This window comes from Coffea arabica, chromosome 4c (genome assembly GCF_036785885.1).
Source record: "Coffea arabica cultivar ET-39 chromosome 4c, Coffea Arabica ET-39 HiFi, whole genome shotgun sequence".
NCBI classification, from domain to species: Eukaryota; Viridiplantae; Streptophyta; class Magnoliopsida; order Gentianales; family Rubiaceae; genus Coffea; species Coffea arabica.
In genome coordinates this window covers 4,053,405-4,066,978 of record NC_092316.1, presented here as the reverse complement: position 1 = coordinate 4,066,978, position 13,574 = coordinate 4,053,405, and the positions used below count along the sequence as shown (strand labels likewise).

Here is a 13,574-nt window from a genome sequence, read left to right as displayed (position 1 = left end):
ATGAAAAAATTCGTATGCAAAAGACTTTTTTGGACGGTTCACAAGGTGCGATTGGACCAATTTACCTTCATATGCATGAAAGTTGCTTTGGTAGGATGTAATCCAGCTCCTCAACTGATACAACCCAACATCACAAGCAACAAGCGGGTTCAAACTGAGAAATTGAAACCTTGTAATATATATATATAGTAGATATTCTAAACAAGTAATAAGAGAAAGTCGTAAATATATGTTTAATATTATTCAATTCTTGTTATATACTATTTGTGCAAGACTCAAACTTTAGTTTATTTACATAATTTCTCCAACTCTTGAATCATGCAAAACACAGTCGAGATTATTGGTTTGTTTTCTTAAAAAAGGGTCAGAGTCTGACGATTCTTTAACCGCTTTAATCGGTTAGTATTTTTTGCCAAATCCGTTTGCTCAATCTGAATGGGCAGGATATCCACTTCGCGCGCATTTCCGTCCAAACGAAAAAACCATCATTCTTTCTCTGGGAAAATTATTAAATTTCCAGAAATTCCTTTCCCGTTTTTTCATTGGATTGGATACGAACATCCCATTTGAGAAGAGCATTTTGGGGAACCAAAACTGGACACATGTTCCTGTAAGTCAATCATTCGTTTTAAGGATTCTTTTAATGCAATTCTGTCATCTGTTTGAAATATTCCTGTTCACATTCATAAAAAGGCAATGTAGTTAGACTAAGGATTTTTTTTTTTTTTTTAATTTCATTTGTATGATCAACGGGATGAAAGACTTCCGACCAATTGAAGCAGGGGATTTGACATTTTTTAAGATGGGGCATTTACGAAATGTTGGTATCACCAGAAAAATATGAAAAGTTGTAAAACGTTGTCTTGGTTTCTACGTTCTCTGTTTGCTGCATTTTCGGTGATTCAATAATTTCCTTTTTATGATCCCCTTAAAAAATAATAAGTTTCTTCGCCCTTGTTAGTCTGAAAATTTGCACTCTGGACAAGAGACTTGATATTTCCTCAGCTTAAGTTACTTCTGATGTTTCCAATTAATTGATCATCTGAGACAATGTAGCTGCCTAAGCTACCTTGCGAGGTATGTCATTTGCTTCGTTAGATGTGAATTCACATGCTGTATCATATATCATTGTGCAGCAAAGGAATTGCATTACCGTGATGCCCGACCTATGGTACACCAGTACAGCATTCTTCACAAGAAATTGATATTTGGATTAAGCGAACCTTCATTCTCTATGTTGTCAGTGTTACAAAATGTTCAGTAACTACAAGGCTCAGTTTATGGGCGGCAAGAAAGAGAAGTTTGTCAGGTAAGATAATGCACCAGCCTTGCAGGGATATGGTAATTTTATTAAGAATTTGTGGTTATGTCAATTATAATATATGGACTTTTTTGGTTCTTTGACTTTAGCTGCTTTAGCCATCTGAAATGCCATTGACTATATTTTATGGGCCTACTTTTTTGCTTTATATGGTGCCACTGATGGTGTTATAATCATCCTAAAGAGTGTCACAATCATATTAACTACCTTATGCATGTATGGTCGAAGGTCATTTGATTTTGTCTTTGTTTTGCTTCCCCTTCCATGGTGATTGTAAGTTCCTGGTAGGGTGGTAATTGATGTTCTAGCATTAAAACCATTCAGGACATCATGTTGTTGGGTGAATGAACAAATTATCAGCAAGTTAAAATATGTCGTTACAGTTTCCTTTAGCTAGAGTGAAAGGCTTTTCAGCATTTCAGGTTTTCAATATTACTCATAAGTGGTTTCCTGTTAGTCCTCCCTTCTCCCCCTCTTTTGGAATGCTTAAGACTGTGCGTGTATTTCTGCAGACTGCAAGGAATCCTGAAATTTTGCATGTATATATTTGTTTCATTTCTGTGAGAGATCCTGAAAATTTGATGTGAGGCATATTCTTTCATTGATAGATTTAAAATTTGGCCTTTTTGTAGTTACCAACTTGTAATGATACAACTGACAGTTCCAGAACGACTAATTCCTGTTTCTTACTAACTTGATTTGAAGTCTGTACATGTGTCTCTCATGCATTCGCAATCAATTAAGGGCTTAAAGGAGATTGATGTTATCTCATATGCGATCACTCAGAATGAGATCTAGTATATTGATGTGTTGCCCCTAGACAAGATGGCAAGTATAGATATCCAGAATGAAAACAAATTAAGTTGCAATCCTTGTTATACTTAATTATGCTCATCCTTAATGAAAACAAATTAATATACTTAATGAAAACAAATTAAGTTGCATTCCTCGTTATACTTAATATATGCTCATCCTTTTAATACTCGAGTACTGGAGGTATAGTTGGTAAGAACCTTTGAAATATTGTCTTGTAAATACTGTGGCATGATAGATGGTTATAATGATGCTGGAGTACTGGTTATTCTTTTGTATACATTGCTTGAAGCCTCTGTTGGATGACTTAATCTGCATTTGCTTGGCTCTATGAAATGTTTATTAATGTTTGTAGATGATAATTTGACACTTGTTTGTGTTGTAGGTTAGATGATTTGGACTCTAATTTATCATTTAAAGCCGATATGCCTGGAAAAACAAGAATTGGGTTTAGCTTAGAGGGACTGACTGGTGCCAGTCGTTCTTCCAACAAACCATCAAAATCATTTAGGGTAGGGATGAAAAGAGGATCCGAGGGTATTATTACCTTGGGCAGATCACTAAAATCTGGAGTCAGCCGTGCTGTGTTCCCAGAAGATCTTAAAGTTTCTGGGAGAAAAATTTTTGATCCTCAAGACAAGTCTCTCTTATTCTGGAACAAACTTTTGGTTTGTTCCTGCACCCTTGCAGTATCAATAGATCCTCTGTTTCTGTATCTTCCAGTTTTCCGGAGTAAAGAGATGTGCCTTCACATAGATAACAGTTTAGCTCACACAACTACAACTCTTCGGACATTAGTAGATGCATTTTACCTTATTCGCATGGTTCTGCAGTTCCGGACAGCTTACATTGCACCATCATCCCGAGTGTTTGGCCGTGGTGAACTTGTGATAGATCCTAAACAAATTGCAAAAAGATACACACATCGTTATTTTATAGTAGATCTTCTCTCTGTGCTACCTCTACCACAGGTTTGGTTCGTGCTTTTCTTTCTTTTTGAACGGCTAATGGAAGTTAAAGTGGTTTACATAATGATTTCTGCATGAGTGACATTTGACATCCCAAAGCATGGTAAAGAAATTTCAAATTTAATTGTCCACATTGTCAATTAGATCTTCCCATCCTTCATAAATATATGTTAAAGTTTTTACTTCATCAGCTGACAATTGCACTATATCCAAACAGCTTTTAGTTGTAAAGGGCACTTTTACTAACCTATGCCATTGCAGTTATCTAAGACAAATAGTTTCATATTTGAAATAGTTAAAACACAGCTCCAAGCGGGAGCTGATATCAAATCTGCTTCTGAGTGAGAGTTATGTTACCACCACTTAAACGAAGTTCTTACTTTAGAGACATCGGAAGTGATTGTTGCCCTTTTTGACTCTTTAATAGGATCCTATATTTAGATGATTACACCAAGCAACATTTAACATATAATGGCATCTGTTTTTTGTAGCATCTCCCTTTTATAGGAGGAAATGACTACCAGAATGAGTGCACATTTGTTTTGCTATATCATAATATTAGACTACAGGAAATCCTTGATCTGATTTGCCATTACATCATTTTTTATCCGCAGATTGTTGTGTGGAGATTTCTTCATAGGGCAAAAGGTTCAGATGTCTTGGCAACAAAACAAGCATTAGTATTCATTGTGTTTCTCCAATATATCCCCAGGTTTTTGCGGTTTTTACCACTGATGTCAGAGTTGAAAAAAACAGCTGGAGTTTTTGCAGAAAGTGCTTGGGCTGGTGCCGTATACTATCTGCTGTGGTTTTTGCTTTCTAGCCATGTAAGTTGCTCTGAAGATACTAATGAACAAATAAAAAGAATCAGCTACTTATAAGGCGAAACTCTACTCTGGCATTCTTTGCAATTTTACTGCTATCTTTGATCATTGAATGGAGGCTCTACTGAGGTGAATCATCCTAAGAAAGATCATGGTCTTTCATATGATACGATTTAACTAATTGACTTTCAAACGGTGTCCTTTTGCTGCAATAAGATTTTCTGAATCACCAACTCAGAAACAGAAAATCAAAAACCTGAGCTACTTGAAGGAACTGCTTTACTTGCTCAAGTTGCTCTAGTTTCTCTCTACAAAAATGTTGAGCTCATATGTTACTCTGACACTACAGATTGTTGGGGCCTTTTGGTACCTATTAGCTGTGGAACGCAGAGATGCATGCTGGGAGGAAGCCTGTCAAGACAGTGATATGTGCAAAGCTAATGCTAATCTTCTCTATTGTGCAAGTGAGAGACCAAGTAATTCAAATTGGGAAAACGTCACCCAGACAGTTCTCGGTTCTCGCTGTGCTATTAATGATACATATTCAGCATTTGATTATGGGATTTATGCAAATGCTTTAACATCTGGAGTTGTTGAATCCGAATATTTTATCTCTAAATACTTTTACTGTTTATGGTGGGGCCTCCAGAATTTGAGGTAAGCTGCTAAAATGTTTAAAAATTGGATACTATCTACACTGCCATTCTGTCAATGATAATTCAGGATTCCACTGAAATTTAAAGTCCCCTCCACTTCTGACGGACTTCGAGAGAAAGTGGGGAGGGGAAAAGCAGCACCATGCAATGCTTATCAGCTAAAATATTGTTTTGGAGTCTTTTGCATTTCTGTGATAAATTATACGCATTCACTTTCCTTATCATGTTTAACTGAAAAGATGCAGGAGCTAATTTTGGAATATCTTAGACAAGCTCTGAAATGTCACTTTTACCAGTGAGATTTTCCCTCCTCAATTAACTTGTCAAAAAACTGAATCCGAGGGAGGGCTATGCAGAAAAAAAAATCAAAATCCTGTACATGCTAGTGCATGTGCATGTCTTTTGTATAAGCTGCGCATGAGAAAGCATATAATATTTGATTGACTGGGTTGCAAATAGTTTGGTAACAAAAGCCATAAATGAACTATTTACTAAATTCAATACTTCTCCAATATGCTTAGAGAATTTAACTGTTGAGTAGCGTGCAGTATTCAGAGCTCATTTTGATGTTTCATTTTTTCCAGTACACTTGGTCAGGGGCTTGAAACCAGTACTTATCCTGGAGAGGTCATATTCTCCATAGCGATTGCAATTTTTGGTCTCATTTTGTTTGCTCTTCTCATCGGTAACATGCAGGTGCGTAAGAAATCAATTGCAGATGTTTTCTTTAGTTTACCAGCACACTGTGGCAATGGAACTAATCTGTTCATTTCTGCTGATTAACAAAGACACCGTCTATAAAGATATTACATGATAAATTGCAAAATTATTCTTACTATACAATGTCTTTACATTTTAAACAGAATCTGCACTTATACAGATCACTACACTAGCTAAACCACCTATTTTGGGTCAACGATTTATTGCTAGCACTGTGTCACAACCTGCTTAGCAGATGAAATTGCAGAAGCATCGGCTTGGTAGCCCAGAATCCCATACGTTGGATAAGAATTGAATACTGTTATTAGGTTTATGATCAGAACAGCTTTACAGGGATTTAACTTGCACATTTTTGTTGCATTTACAGTTCCTTTTCATTATAAGGATTTCTTTGTTGGGTACCAAGGCTTTTTTCAAATTCTTACTCAAAGCCATATGTATCAATAAGAATACTGAATTCATAAGTTTTTCTTTTTTCTGCAGTTTTCTAAATGAGTATAAAGAGCCATTGTACAAAGTTTATGCAGTACATCCGTACAGTATTTTATCTTTAAGACACCAATTATTTTCTACAATGAAAGCAAGACTTTCTTGACTCTTGTGGTTTCTCCGACAGACTTATCTTCAATCTATGACTGTTCGGCTTGAGGAGATGAGAATTAAAAGACGTGACTCTGAGCAGTGGATGCATCATAGAGTGCTTCCCCCTGAACTAAGAGAAAGAGTTCGGCGCTATGATCAGTACAAATGGATGGAAACAAGAGGAGTAGATGAAGAGAGCTTGGTCCAGAGTCTGCCAAAAGATCTCAGGAGGGATATCAAGCGGCATCTCTGTTTGAATTTGGTCAGAAGAGTAAGTGTTATATAACTTTTATCCCCTGTTATTGTAGTTGTTTACTGCCACGTGAGCTTTTCTTTTAGATGTGCATTGGGACTATGAGATAATAGGTAAAAGCATTTGATGGTTGCTTTTCTCCCGAGTCCTCAAATTTAGATAAATATTCCATTGTTGGGGAGTAGAATTATCTGATACATGTCTGTGAAGCTACTTTCTATCTTGTGTCGTCGTGAACAAGAATATGAAGACCAAGGGTATTTCTGTGTATGATAACTTTGGGGTGACATTTTTTTAAGAATTTTTTTTCTGGTTGTAAAGGCGCCAGATGAAATATGGCATGGTATATGATCATGTATGAGCATTGAACGATTATAAACATTTATATGTTGCTATTGATTTTAGTAATGGGAGCTTGCAGGTTCCTTTATTTGCCAATATGGATGAGAGGTTGCTTGATGCAATCTGTGAGAGACTTAAACCAAGTTTATGCACAGAAAATACATACATTGTCCGAGAAGGGGATCCAGTAGACGAGATGTTGTTTATAATCCGTGGTCGCCTGGAGAGCGTAACAACAGATGGTGGGAGAAGTGGATTTTTCAATCGAGGTCTTTTGAAACAAGGTGACTTTTGTGGGGAGGAGCTCCTCACTTGGGCATTGGATCCTAAAGCTGGTTCCAACTTACCACCATCTACTCGTACTGTCAAGGCTTTAACAGAAGTGGAGGCGTTTGCCTTGATAGCAGATGAAGTGAAATACATTACCAGTCAGTTCAGGCGCATTCATAGTCGACAAGTGCAGCATACCTTCCGTTTTTACTCACAGCAGTGGAGAACTTGGGCCGCCACCTTCATCCAGGCTGCATGGAGGCGCTATTCAAGGAGGAAGCACATGGAAATTCGTCGCCTTGAAGATGAAGCCGCAGAAGATGCAGAATATGAATCCAACTCAGGCCCATCATCCAGCTTTGGAGCTGCGATGTACGCCTCAAGATTTGCCGCCAACGCTTTGCGTGGTGTTCACAGGATTCGTAGCTCCAGGTTGATAAAGCCGCAAAAGCCCCCCGAACCTGACTTTGAAGCTGGTTTATAACTGCTGGATGAAGCTGCGCCAAGCTCTCCTGATTCCAACACTGATGTTGTGGATTGAGAAGTTGATTAAACTGTAGATTAACTTGTCAGGTGAAATAGAAATCCGGATCTGCTGTACTAAGTGAAATTTCTTCTGTATCCAAGCAGCATCTCTAGCAGTAATCTGTGCTGTAGACCAAATGTCCTCTTAGTAGTTGAAAAGCATTTATGTTAATCCGCTTCAAATGAGGATAGTTTTCAATTGATCTGTGGTATTATCTGGCTTCGAGAACAAATGAGGAAAAGTTAAATATAGAAACTAACCAGCGTGCGTCAAAATATTTAGAACTACTTGTATCAGGTAGAAAAGGATCATGAACGGGATGAAGAGAAACAAATACCCACTCTCAAGCCTCAAGTCTCAAGTCTCAATTGCAATTTTCTTTTTGAATATTGCCAGAAAACAAAATCAAGAACAGAAATAAAGCATAAAATCAATCTTGACAATCTGATCTCTCATCGCTAGGGCTCCTTGGAGATTATAAACTTTGGAAGCCTCCACGAATGAACTTAATAATCCACTACTTTAAAAAAAAAAAACTTTCCATTTCTGCAGTTGCAAAGCAACTGCGATACATTTGTAAAGCAAGCAGACAATTTCTGCTGAGTTGTAGGAAGGGGAACGGTATGAAGGTGAATGTGTAACTTAATCTATTAACTGAGTTCCCTTTATTCATATTGGTTCCCACTACAAACACCCAACCCATGTAGTGAACTCGTTTCTCTCATTCTTCAATTTCCTCTCCCCTGTGAAAGTTGTCTCATTGCCATTGCTACTGTTCAGCTCCGCCAAGCAGCAGACTGTTCCAGATCAATATTTTCTTCCCACCAAGTGATAGTCTGAAATTATGTACTTCAAATGAGAATTTTTCAATTCAAGTATGTGAGCAAGGACCAGGAGTAATGGAAAAAGTGCAGTTATGCAAGAACAACAGATGCATATCCAGAGGAAGCCAGAAGGGGTGTTGTTGGGGGTTGGGGGGGAGTTGAGGGCGGGGAGAGATCTCAGGAAACTACTCTGAAATACAACCTTGTAGCCTCTTCGAAGAAATTCAAGTGAGCTTCCTTTTTCCTCCTGCAGTCCAAGGACCCTCAACAGTTCTTCCTTGGCCTGGCAGGCCAAGAAAATCTCAAGTTAACAAATAATAATAACGCCTTAGAATTTGTTAAGGATTAGTGAGGATTCTTACTTCACCAAGGGTGAAGCGAGTTGTACTCTCAGCAACACAAGCAAAAGAACCATCTGTTTGTTTCAACATAACCTGCCAAGGCCCTGCAATTTTTGAGGGAATGTAAGAGCATGACTGTATTTTGTTAGCTAATCATGAGTCTTGTGTCTTGCTATATGCTACATATTAAGATTGTATAGCTAATGACACACTGTGAAGTAGAAGTACCAATGTGTAAGCTACAGGGATGAAAGCAGAACCAATCTTTGTGCTTTTAAGGTGTTATAGAAGAATGCAAAACAATAACATCAAAAGATGGATTTTCCTCCAAAATTTTGCTCCAAATTCTCCTCAATGAATATCATACCATTGAGAACTTATGATTGAGGTAAGAGACATCTATTTCTAGTAATCATTATTGGAGAATTTATACGAAATCTCCTGATTAAAATAAAGCAAATCTGCATCAGCAGTAGAAGCAAAAGATAGGAACATTATAAGATGCAGAGAGAAAAGAAAATGATAAGGATTTGTATTATAAGAATGCGTGACAGCTATATATCTCACCAGGGTATTGACGAAACAATGCTCCACTATAATTCACTACATAAGGTGCCACTGCAATTGTCTTCCAAATCAGAAAACAAAGATCTGTAAAATGTACTATGAGAAATCAAGCAGGAAGTTAAACCTACAACAGCAATTATTACCTTTGAGTATTCCCTTGTTCGAATGTAAAAAACTGGAGTAAACTGAGAGAGGAATCTGTAATGTAAATCTTTCGTTGGAAAGCCAAGAAGACCAAGGTCAGCACTGCAATTGTGATTGGTTCTTGGTCAGAGGGAACAAATCAAAGATGAGACTACCACTAATCCAACTAAAAGTCGGGTCATCATAAAGTACCGCAACGTGTCAAGCTCCAGATTGAAAAGAAGGGTAGGAGTGGAGGTGGCAAATTTTTCCTGCATCATTGCAAAAGAAATAAAAGCCTCATCAGTGACCTGAATATGAGCACCACATATAAATTTCTTTTTTATAGTTAGAAAAGTACAGGCTGCAAGAAGTACAACTAGTGTTCATGATTGGCAATCAGTAACACAACCTCTAAATTTGTCAATTATAATAAGTTTCAGACTCAGAGTCCGGAGCTTGGGAATGTAAACTGCAAAACCTGAAAATGCCTCAGGTTAATTCAGTATTTATGTTTTAATTGGTTATTTTTTAATAGGTGATGTTAAAGGAGGAAATGGGAGTCAAGGTAATAGCCTTACATCACTCAGCTTCTTCTGATTCTTCTCATAGGTTTTTTCAAAAAAATCACACTTGCCTTGCAAAGTTACATATCTAAGAAGGATTTCATTCTTTCAAAGAAACACTACACTCTTGTATTAGAAATTAAACACAAACACACATGAAAAAAAGGAGAAATCTGTTGATGTGGTTATTTGTTATCTTGCGGACAAAAGCCCTACCATCATGGCAGGAACGTTAGGTGCATACAGCCTTATCCATACAAATGGTTCATACCCCTACAAAAACCTTTTGAGAGCCTTATATATGCATGATGCCAATAATAACCTTGACAAATTGCCGATGCTCAACTATTGGACATGAAACATCATCTATGCAGTCACATTTGCACGTGAAGTTTATAGACATCAAGTACTAGGAAATTATAGTTGCAAGGATAGCATACCACATACTTCTCTATCACTGAGAGATCACGTGTGCTAGAACTAATAAATATATAGATTGATGGTGGCTTGTCAGACTTCCAACGACCTGCATTTGGAAGGAATGGTTGGTATAGTGATTACTTTTCTATTAATTCCAGAAAGAATATTGCACTCAGCCAAAATCCAAAGGAGAAGAAACAGATTATTAAATCAGACCTCCTTATTTCTCCTCCATTGGCATGTCAATAGTTCCTTCATGTTTCATGATGAGATTTCCATTACTTTGACTACAGGAACTTTTTATGTCATGAAATACTAGAGATTTAATTTTACCAATTATGAGCTTGTAGGGATACGCTAAGTCTAGTCTAAATTCCACAAAGCAATGCGACACTTATATTCGTTCAACCAACCTTCATTCTCATCCTCAAAATCGAAATCCAAGGTGTTCCGTACAGATCTAAGAAATGTGGTAATAGGACCAGCAGGCATATCATCCAAGGATCCAATGGTTAATCCTTCAATCTGAACACGTAAACAAACAAATAAACACTTGAGATCATATGACTTTACAAATTGTTAAAGCTCCGGCAATTTTTCCCAGAAGCAGCATCAAGCAATTTCATGCATCTAAGTATCATAAGACATTGGCTAAGAGGTTTCTATCATACAAGATAATGAGTAATGTAACTATTGATTCAGTCAAGTAATATTCTAGTTTTAATTGGATGTCAATCCTTCAATGCATGTATCTTTTCTCCTTTCCTCACAACAATTAATTTCTGGACCATCACATCATGTGGAAGATTTTTGTGATTTGCCTTGCGCCGTCTCAACATAAAAGCACATGCAGCACAAAACCATGCAACTGCTCTTTATACCATTAAAAACATTGAACAAAAGAGGTAAATACTGAGCCTCAATACCTAAATAACACTTGTGAAAATTTGGTATGTGAAATTCACTGACTTTATTAGAAACACATGAGGTATAAAAATTGATTCAAACTATTTGAAAACCTGTTTTTAGACTGAAAAAAATCTTGAAAACTTGTCCTAACAACACTAGTTATTATAAAATTTCCTTTCTTCTCCCTCAGTTGATCTTAAAGCAACCATTGGAGATGATAAGATGAAGTCATTTCAGCACTTCCAGCAAGAGAAGATAAAGAGCCCATAAACTTCACGTGATACAATGTACATCCCATTAATATTCCTTCTCAAAAAAAAAATCTGCATTAAAGCAACTCCACTGGTAGTTCACAGTCAATGTGACTCCTGAGGCGCTTCTACATATGAATTAGCTACCTCGGACTGAAGAGAACAGTATGTGATGTACAAATGAGACACTCTCTTACTGAGTCAAAGGCAGCTTTGAAGAGTTCTGTGGCCCTTCTCTTTTCTGGCTTATCTGGGAACACCTAGAATTCCAATAGGAGTTATAAGAGTTCATACCCTTTTTAGCGTGTTTCTATCTGTATATGTGTGTGTGTGTGTGTGTGTGAACGAAACAAGTCTAGCCTTACAATGCAAGCTCTTGTTTCAGTTTTCTCCTGAAGTTTCTTTACAACTGCCAAAGCCAGTTGAATATTGGCATCACTGAACTCATCTGATGATCCCTTCACATATGCAGCAATTCGACAATATCATGTAACATCTTTTGTTAAAGGCCAATACCTTTCCAATTTCCAAATTGCATCAGAAAAAGGATAAGTACGACACACTCAAATTATGGAAAATAAAGGACACGCGATCCATGTAAAACAAACTCTGTAAATAAAGGCCGGCTACGAATTACCTTATAAGAAGACATGTTGCTAGGCAAGGGACTTTTTGATGCAAACCAGTGAAAAGTGAAACACAAAGACGAAAATGGTGTCAGCATAAGCAAGAGAGAAATCGAGGCGGTAACGACAGATACTGAAGTAGATTAAGAAACACGATTACGCCAATGTTAATAAGCAATTACACTACCAGAATTTAGGCACCCTACAATGCAATGTTAACTCAGGGAATTGAGATGCATCTTAGATTAATTCTACATGATAGAGTCCCTGATTTGTTAGCTACATCATAAATGTCATTTTTGTTACTTCGCTGAAAAAATTGCCTCAGTTAAACTGCACTTAAAATTTTTTTTCTTTCGCAAGAGTGCGCATTTATTCATCAATTATAAGCTAAAACAAAAAAAAAAACCCACGGCCGAAATTCGCAAGACGAAATGTAGGATCATAAATTAAAGAACTCTACAGGACTTCATTTGACCCTGCTGCAAAAAAATTAATAGTGGTATAGCAAAAGCAAAATAATTCCAACATGAACAACAACAATCCATGTCTAAAATTGCACAAATAAACTAAAAATAACCGTAAAGTTCAATCAAAAAGTGAGAACTTTAAGTAGGTACATTGGGATGAAAAATTACGGGAATTCGATTTCGAGGCGGGTCTTGCCATCATTAAGAGCACAGAACAGAGAATTGGCAGCATCAGTGACGAGCACTTCGTAAGATTTAGGCTTGTAAAGTGAGACACCGAGCTTGGGATCCGATTCGTTAGCTGCAGTTGTTCTTGCTGCTTTGATGGTAGTGCGGTACTGCGATGAGCTGGCGGGAGATAAACATAGTCTTTTTGGCGGGCAAGAAAATGTGGGAAAGAGAGAGACAGAAGAAGTGAGAGCAAGTGGTTGATGAATCTTAAAGAGGGAAGTCGAGGACAGTGGACGCGGCTGTGCTGGGGGTGAAAGGGGCACGGGAACGGCCATGATAAGGTCTGCTTGGTGGGAGGCAGCGGGGGAGTGGAGGGAAGATAGCACAAGGTTCAGAAGCTGAAGTGGTTATAAATATAATGGATTTGATAATTGGCAGTATTTTCTCACTTGGTAGTATCGGTCTCTTTTTACTGATTTTCCTTTTATTAACGGAAAAGGAATTGAAGGGATTATTTGGAAAGGGGGGGGGGGGGGGGGGGGGGGGGAGAGAAGGAATGGAAAGCAGGAAGATGAGAAGACTTTTGGAAATTGAAAAAGACGAAGGTGTAATTTGTGATTGTTGTTTTGACTACAAGGGAAAAATGCAAAATGCAGTCCAAAAATGCAACGGGGTTCAAATCAATGGTAAGAAAATATATACAGTTAGTGTTTTTTTTTCCTTAAAGAAAAAATTCTAACTTATATATATATATATATATATATATATATATATGAATGTTTTTTTTTTTTATCATTTGACAACAAATACTTGAAAGCGTTAGAATATAATGTCAATCGAAAAGTATAACAAAACCATTTTATTTGTAAGCAAGTATAACAACACATTAGGAACGGAGAAAAGAATTTCTGTTAGCTGCCTTTGTTCATATCAGTGTTATGGATTTAGCATCGGGTCATTTGACTGCACCCCATAAATCAATGGATAAATTTCTTCAGATACATCCTCTCTGCAGAAACATAAGCAATCAA

The 13,574-nt window shown here is 37.2% G+C and overlaps 2 protein-coding genes across 2 annotated transcripts; one reads left to right on the top strand and one right to left on the bottom strand.

The window, feature by feature from the left end:
• The first annotated feature begins 205 nt into the window (after positions 1-205).
• Positions 206-7,460, top strand: LOC113739874 (probable cyclic nucleotide-gated ion channel 5). The gene is made up of 8 exons (XM_027267271.2): positions 206-610; positions 1,137-1,309; positions 2,520-3,105; positions 3,717-3,929; positions 4,276-4,583; positions 5,167-5,278; positions 5,919-6,155; positions 6,559-7,460. The coding sequence occupies exons 2-8, from the start codon at positions 1,254-1,256 to the stop codon at positions 7,231-7,233; spliced, it is 2,187 nt and encodes a 728-aa protein (XP_027123072.1). The 5' UTR covers positions 206-610; positions 1,137-1,253; the 3' UTR covers positions 7,234-7,460.
• Positions 7,461-7,621: 161 nt separating this feature from the next.
• Positions 7,622-13,027, bottom strand: LOC113739875 (protein LPA3). Its single transcript, XM_027267272.2, has 12 exons — positions 12,541-13,027; positions 11,914-11,944; positions 11,642-11,734; positions 11,474-11,536; positions 10,530-10,641; positions 10,137-10,222; positions 9,344-9,402; positions 9,151-9,253; positions 9,008-9,068; positions 8,462-8,544; positions 8,302-8,382; positions 7,622-8,111 (listed from the first exon to the last, which is right to left on the bottom strand). Exons 1-12 carry the CDS (start codon positions 12,876-12,878, stop codon positions 8,052-8,054), a joined length of 1,170 nt encoding a protein of 389 aa, XP_027123073.1. The 5' UTR covers positions 12,879-13,027; the 3' UTR covers positions 7,622-8,051.
• Between the last annotated feature and the right edge of the window lie 547 nt (positions 13,028-13,574).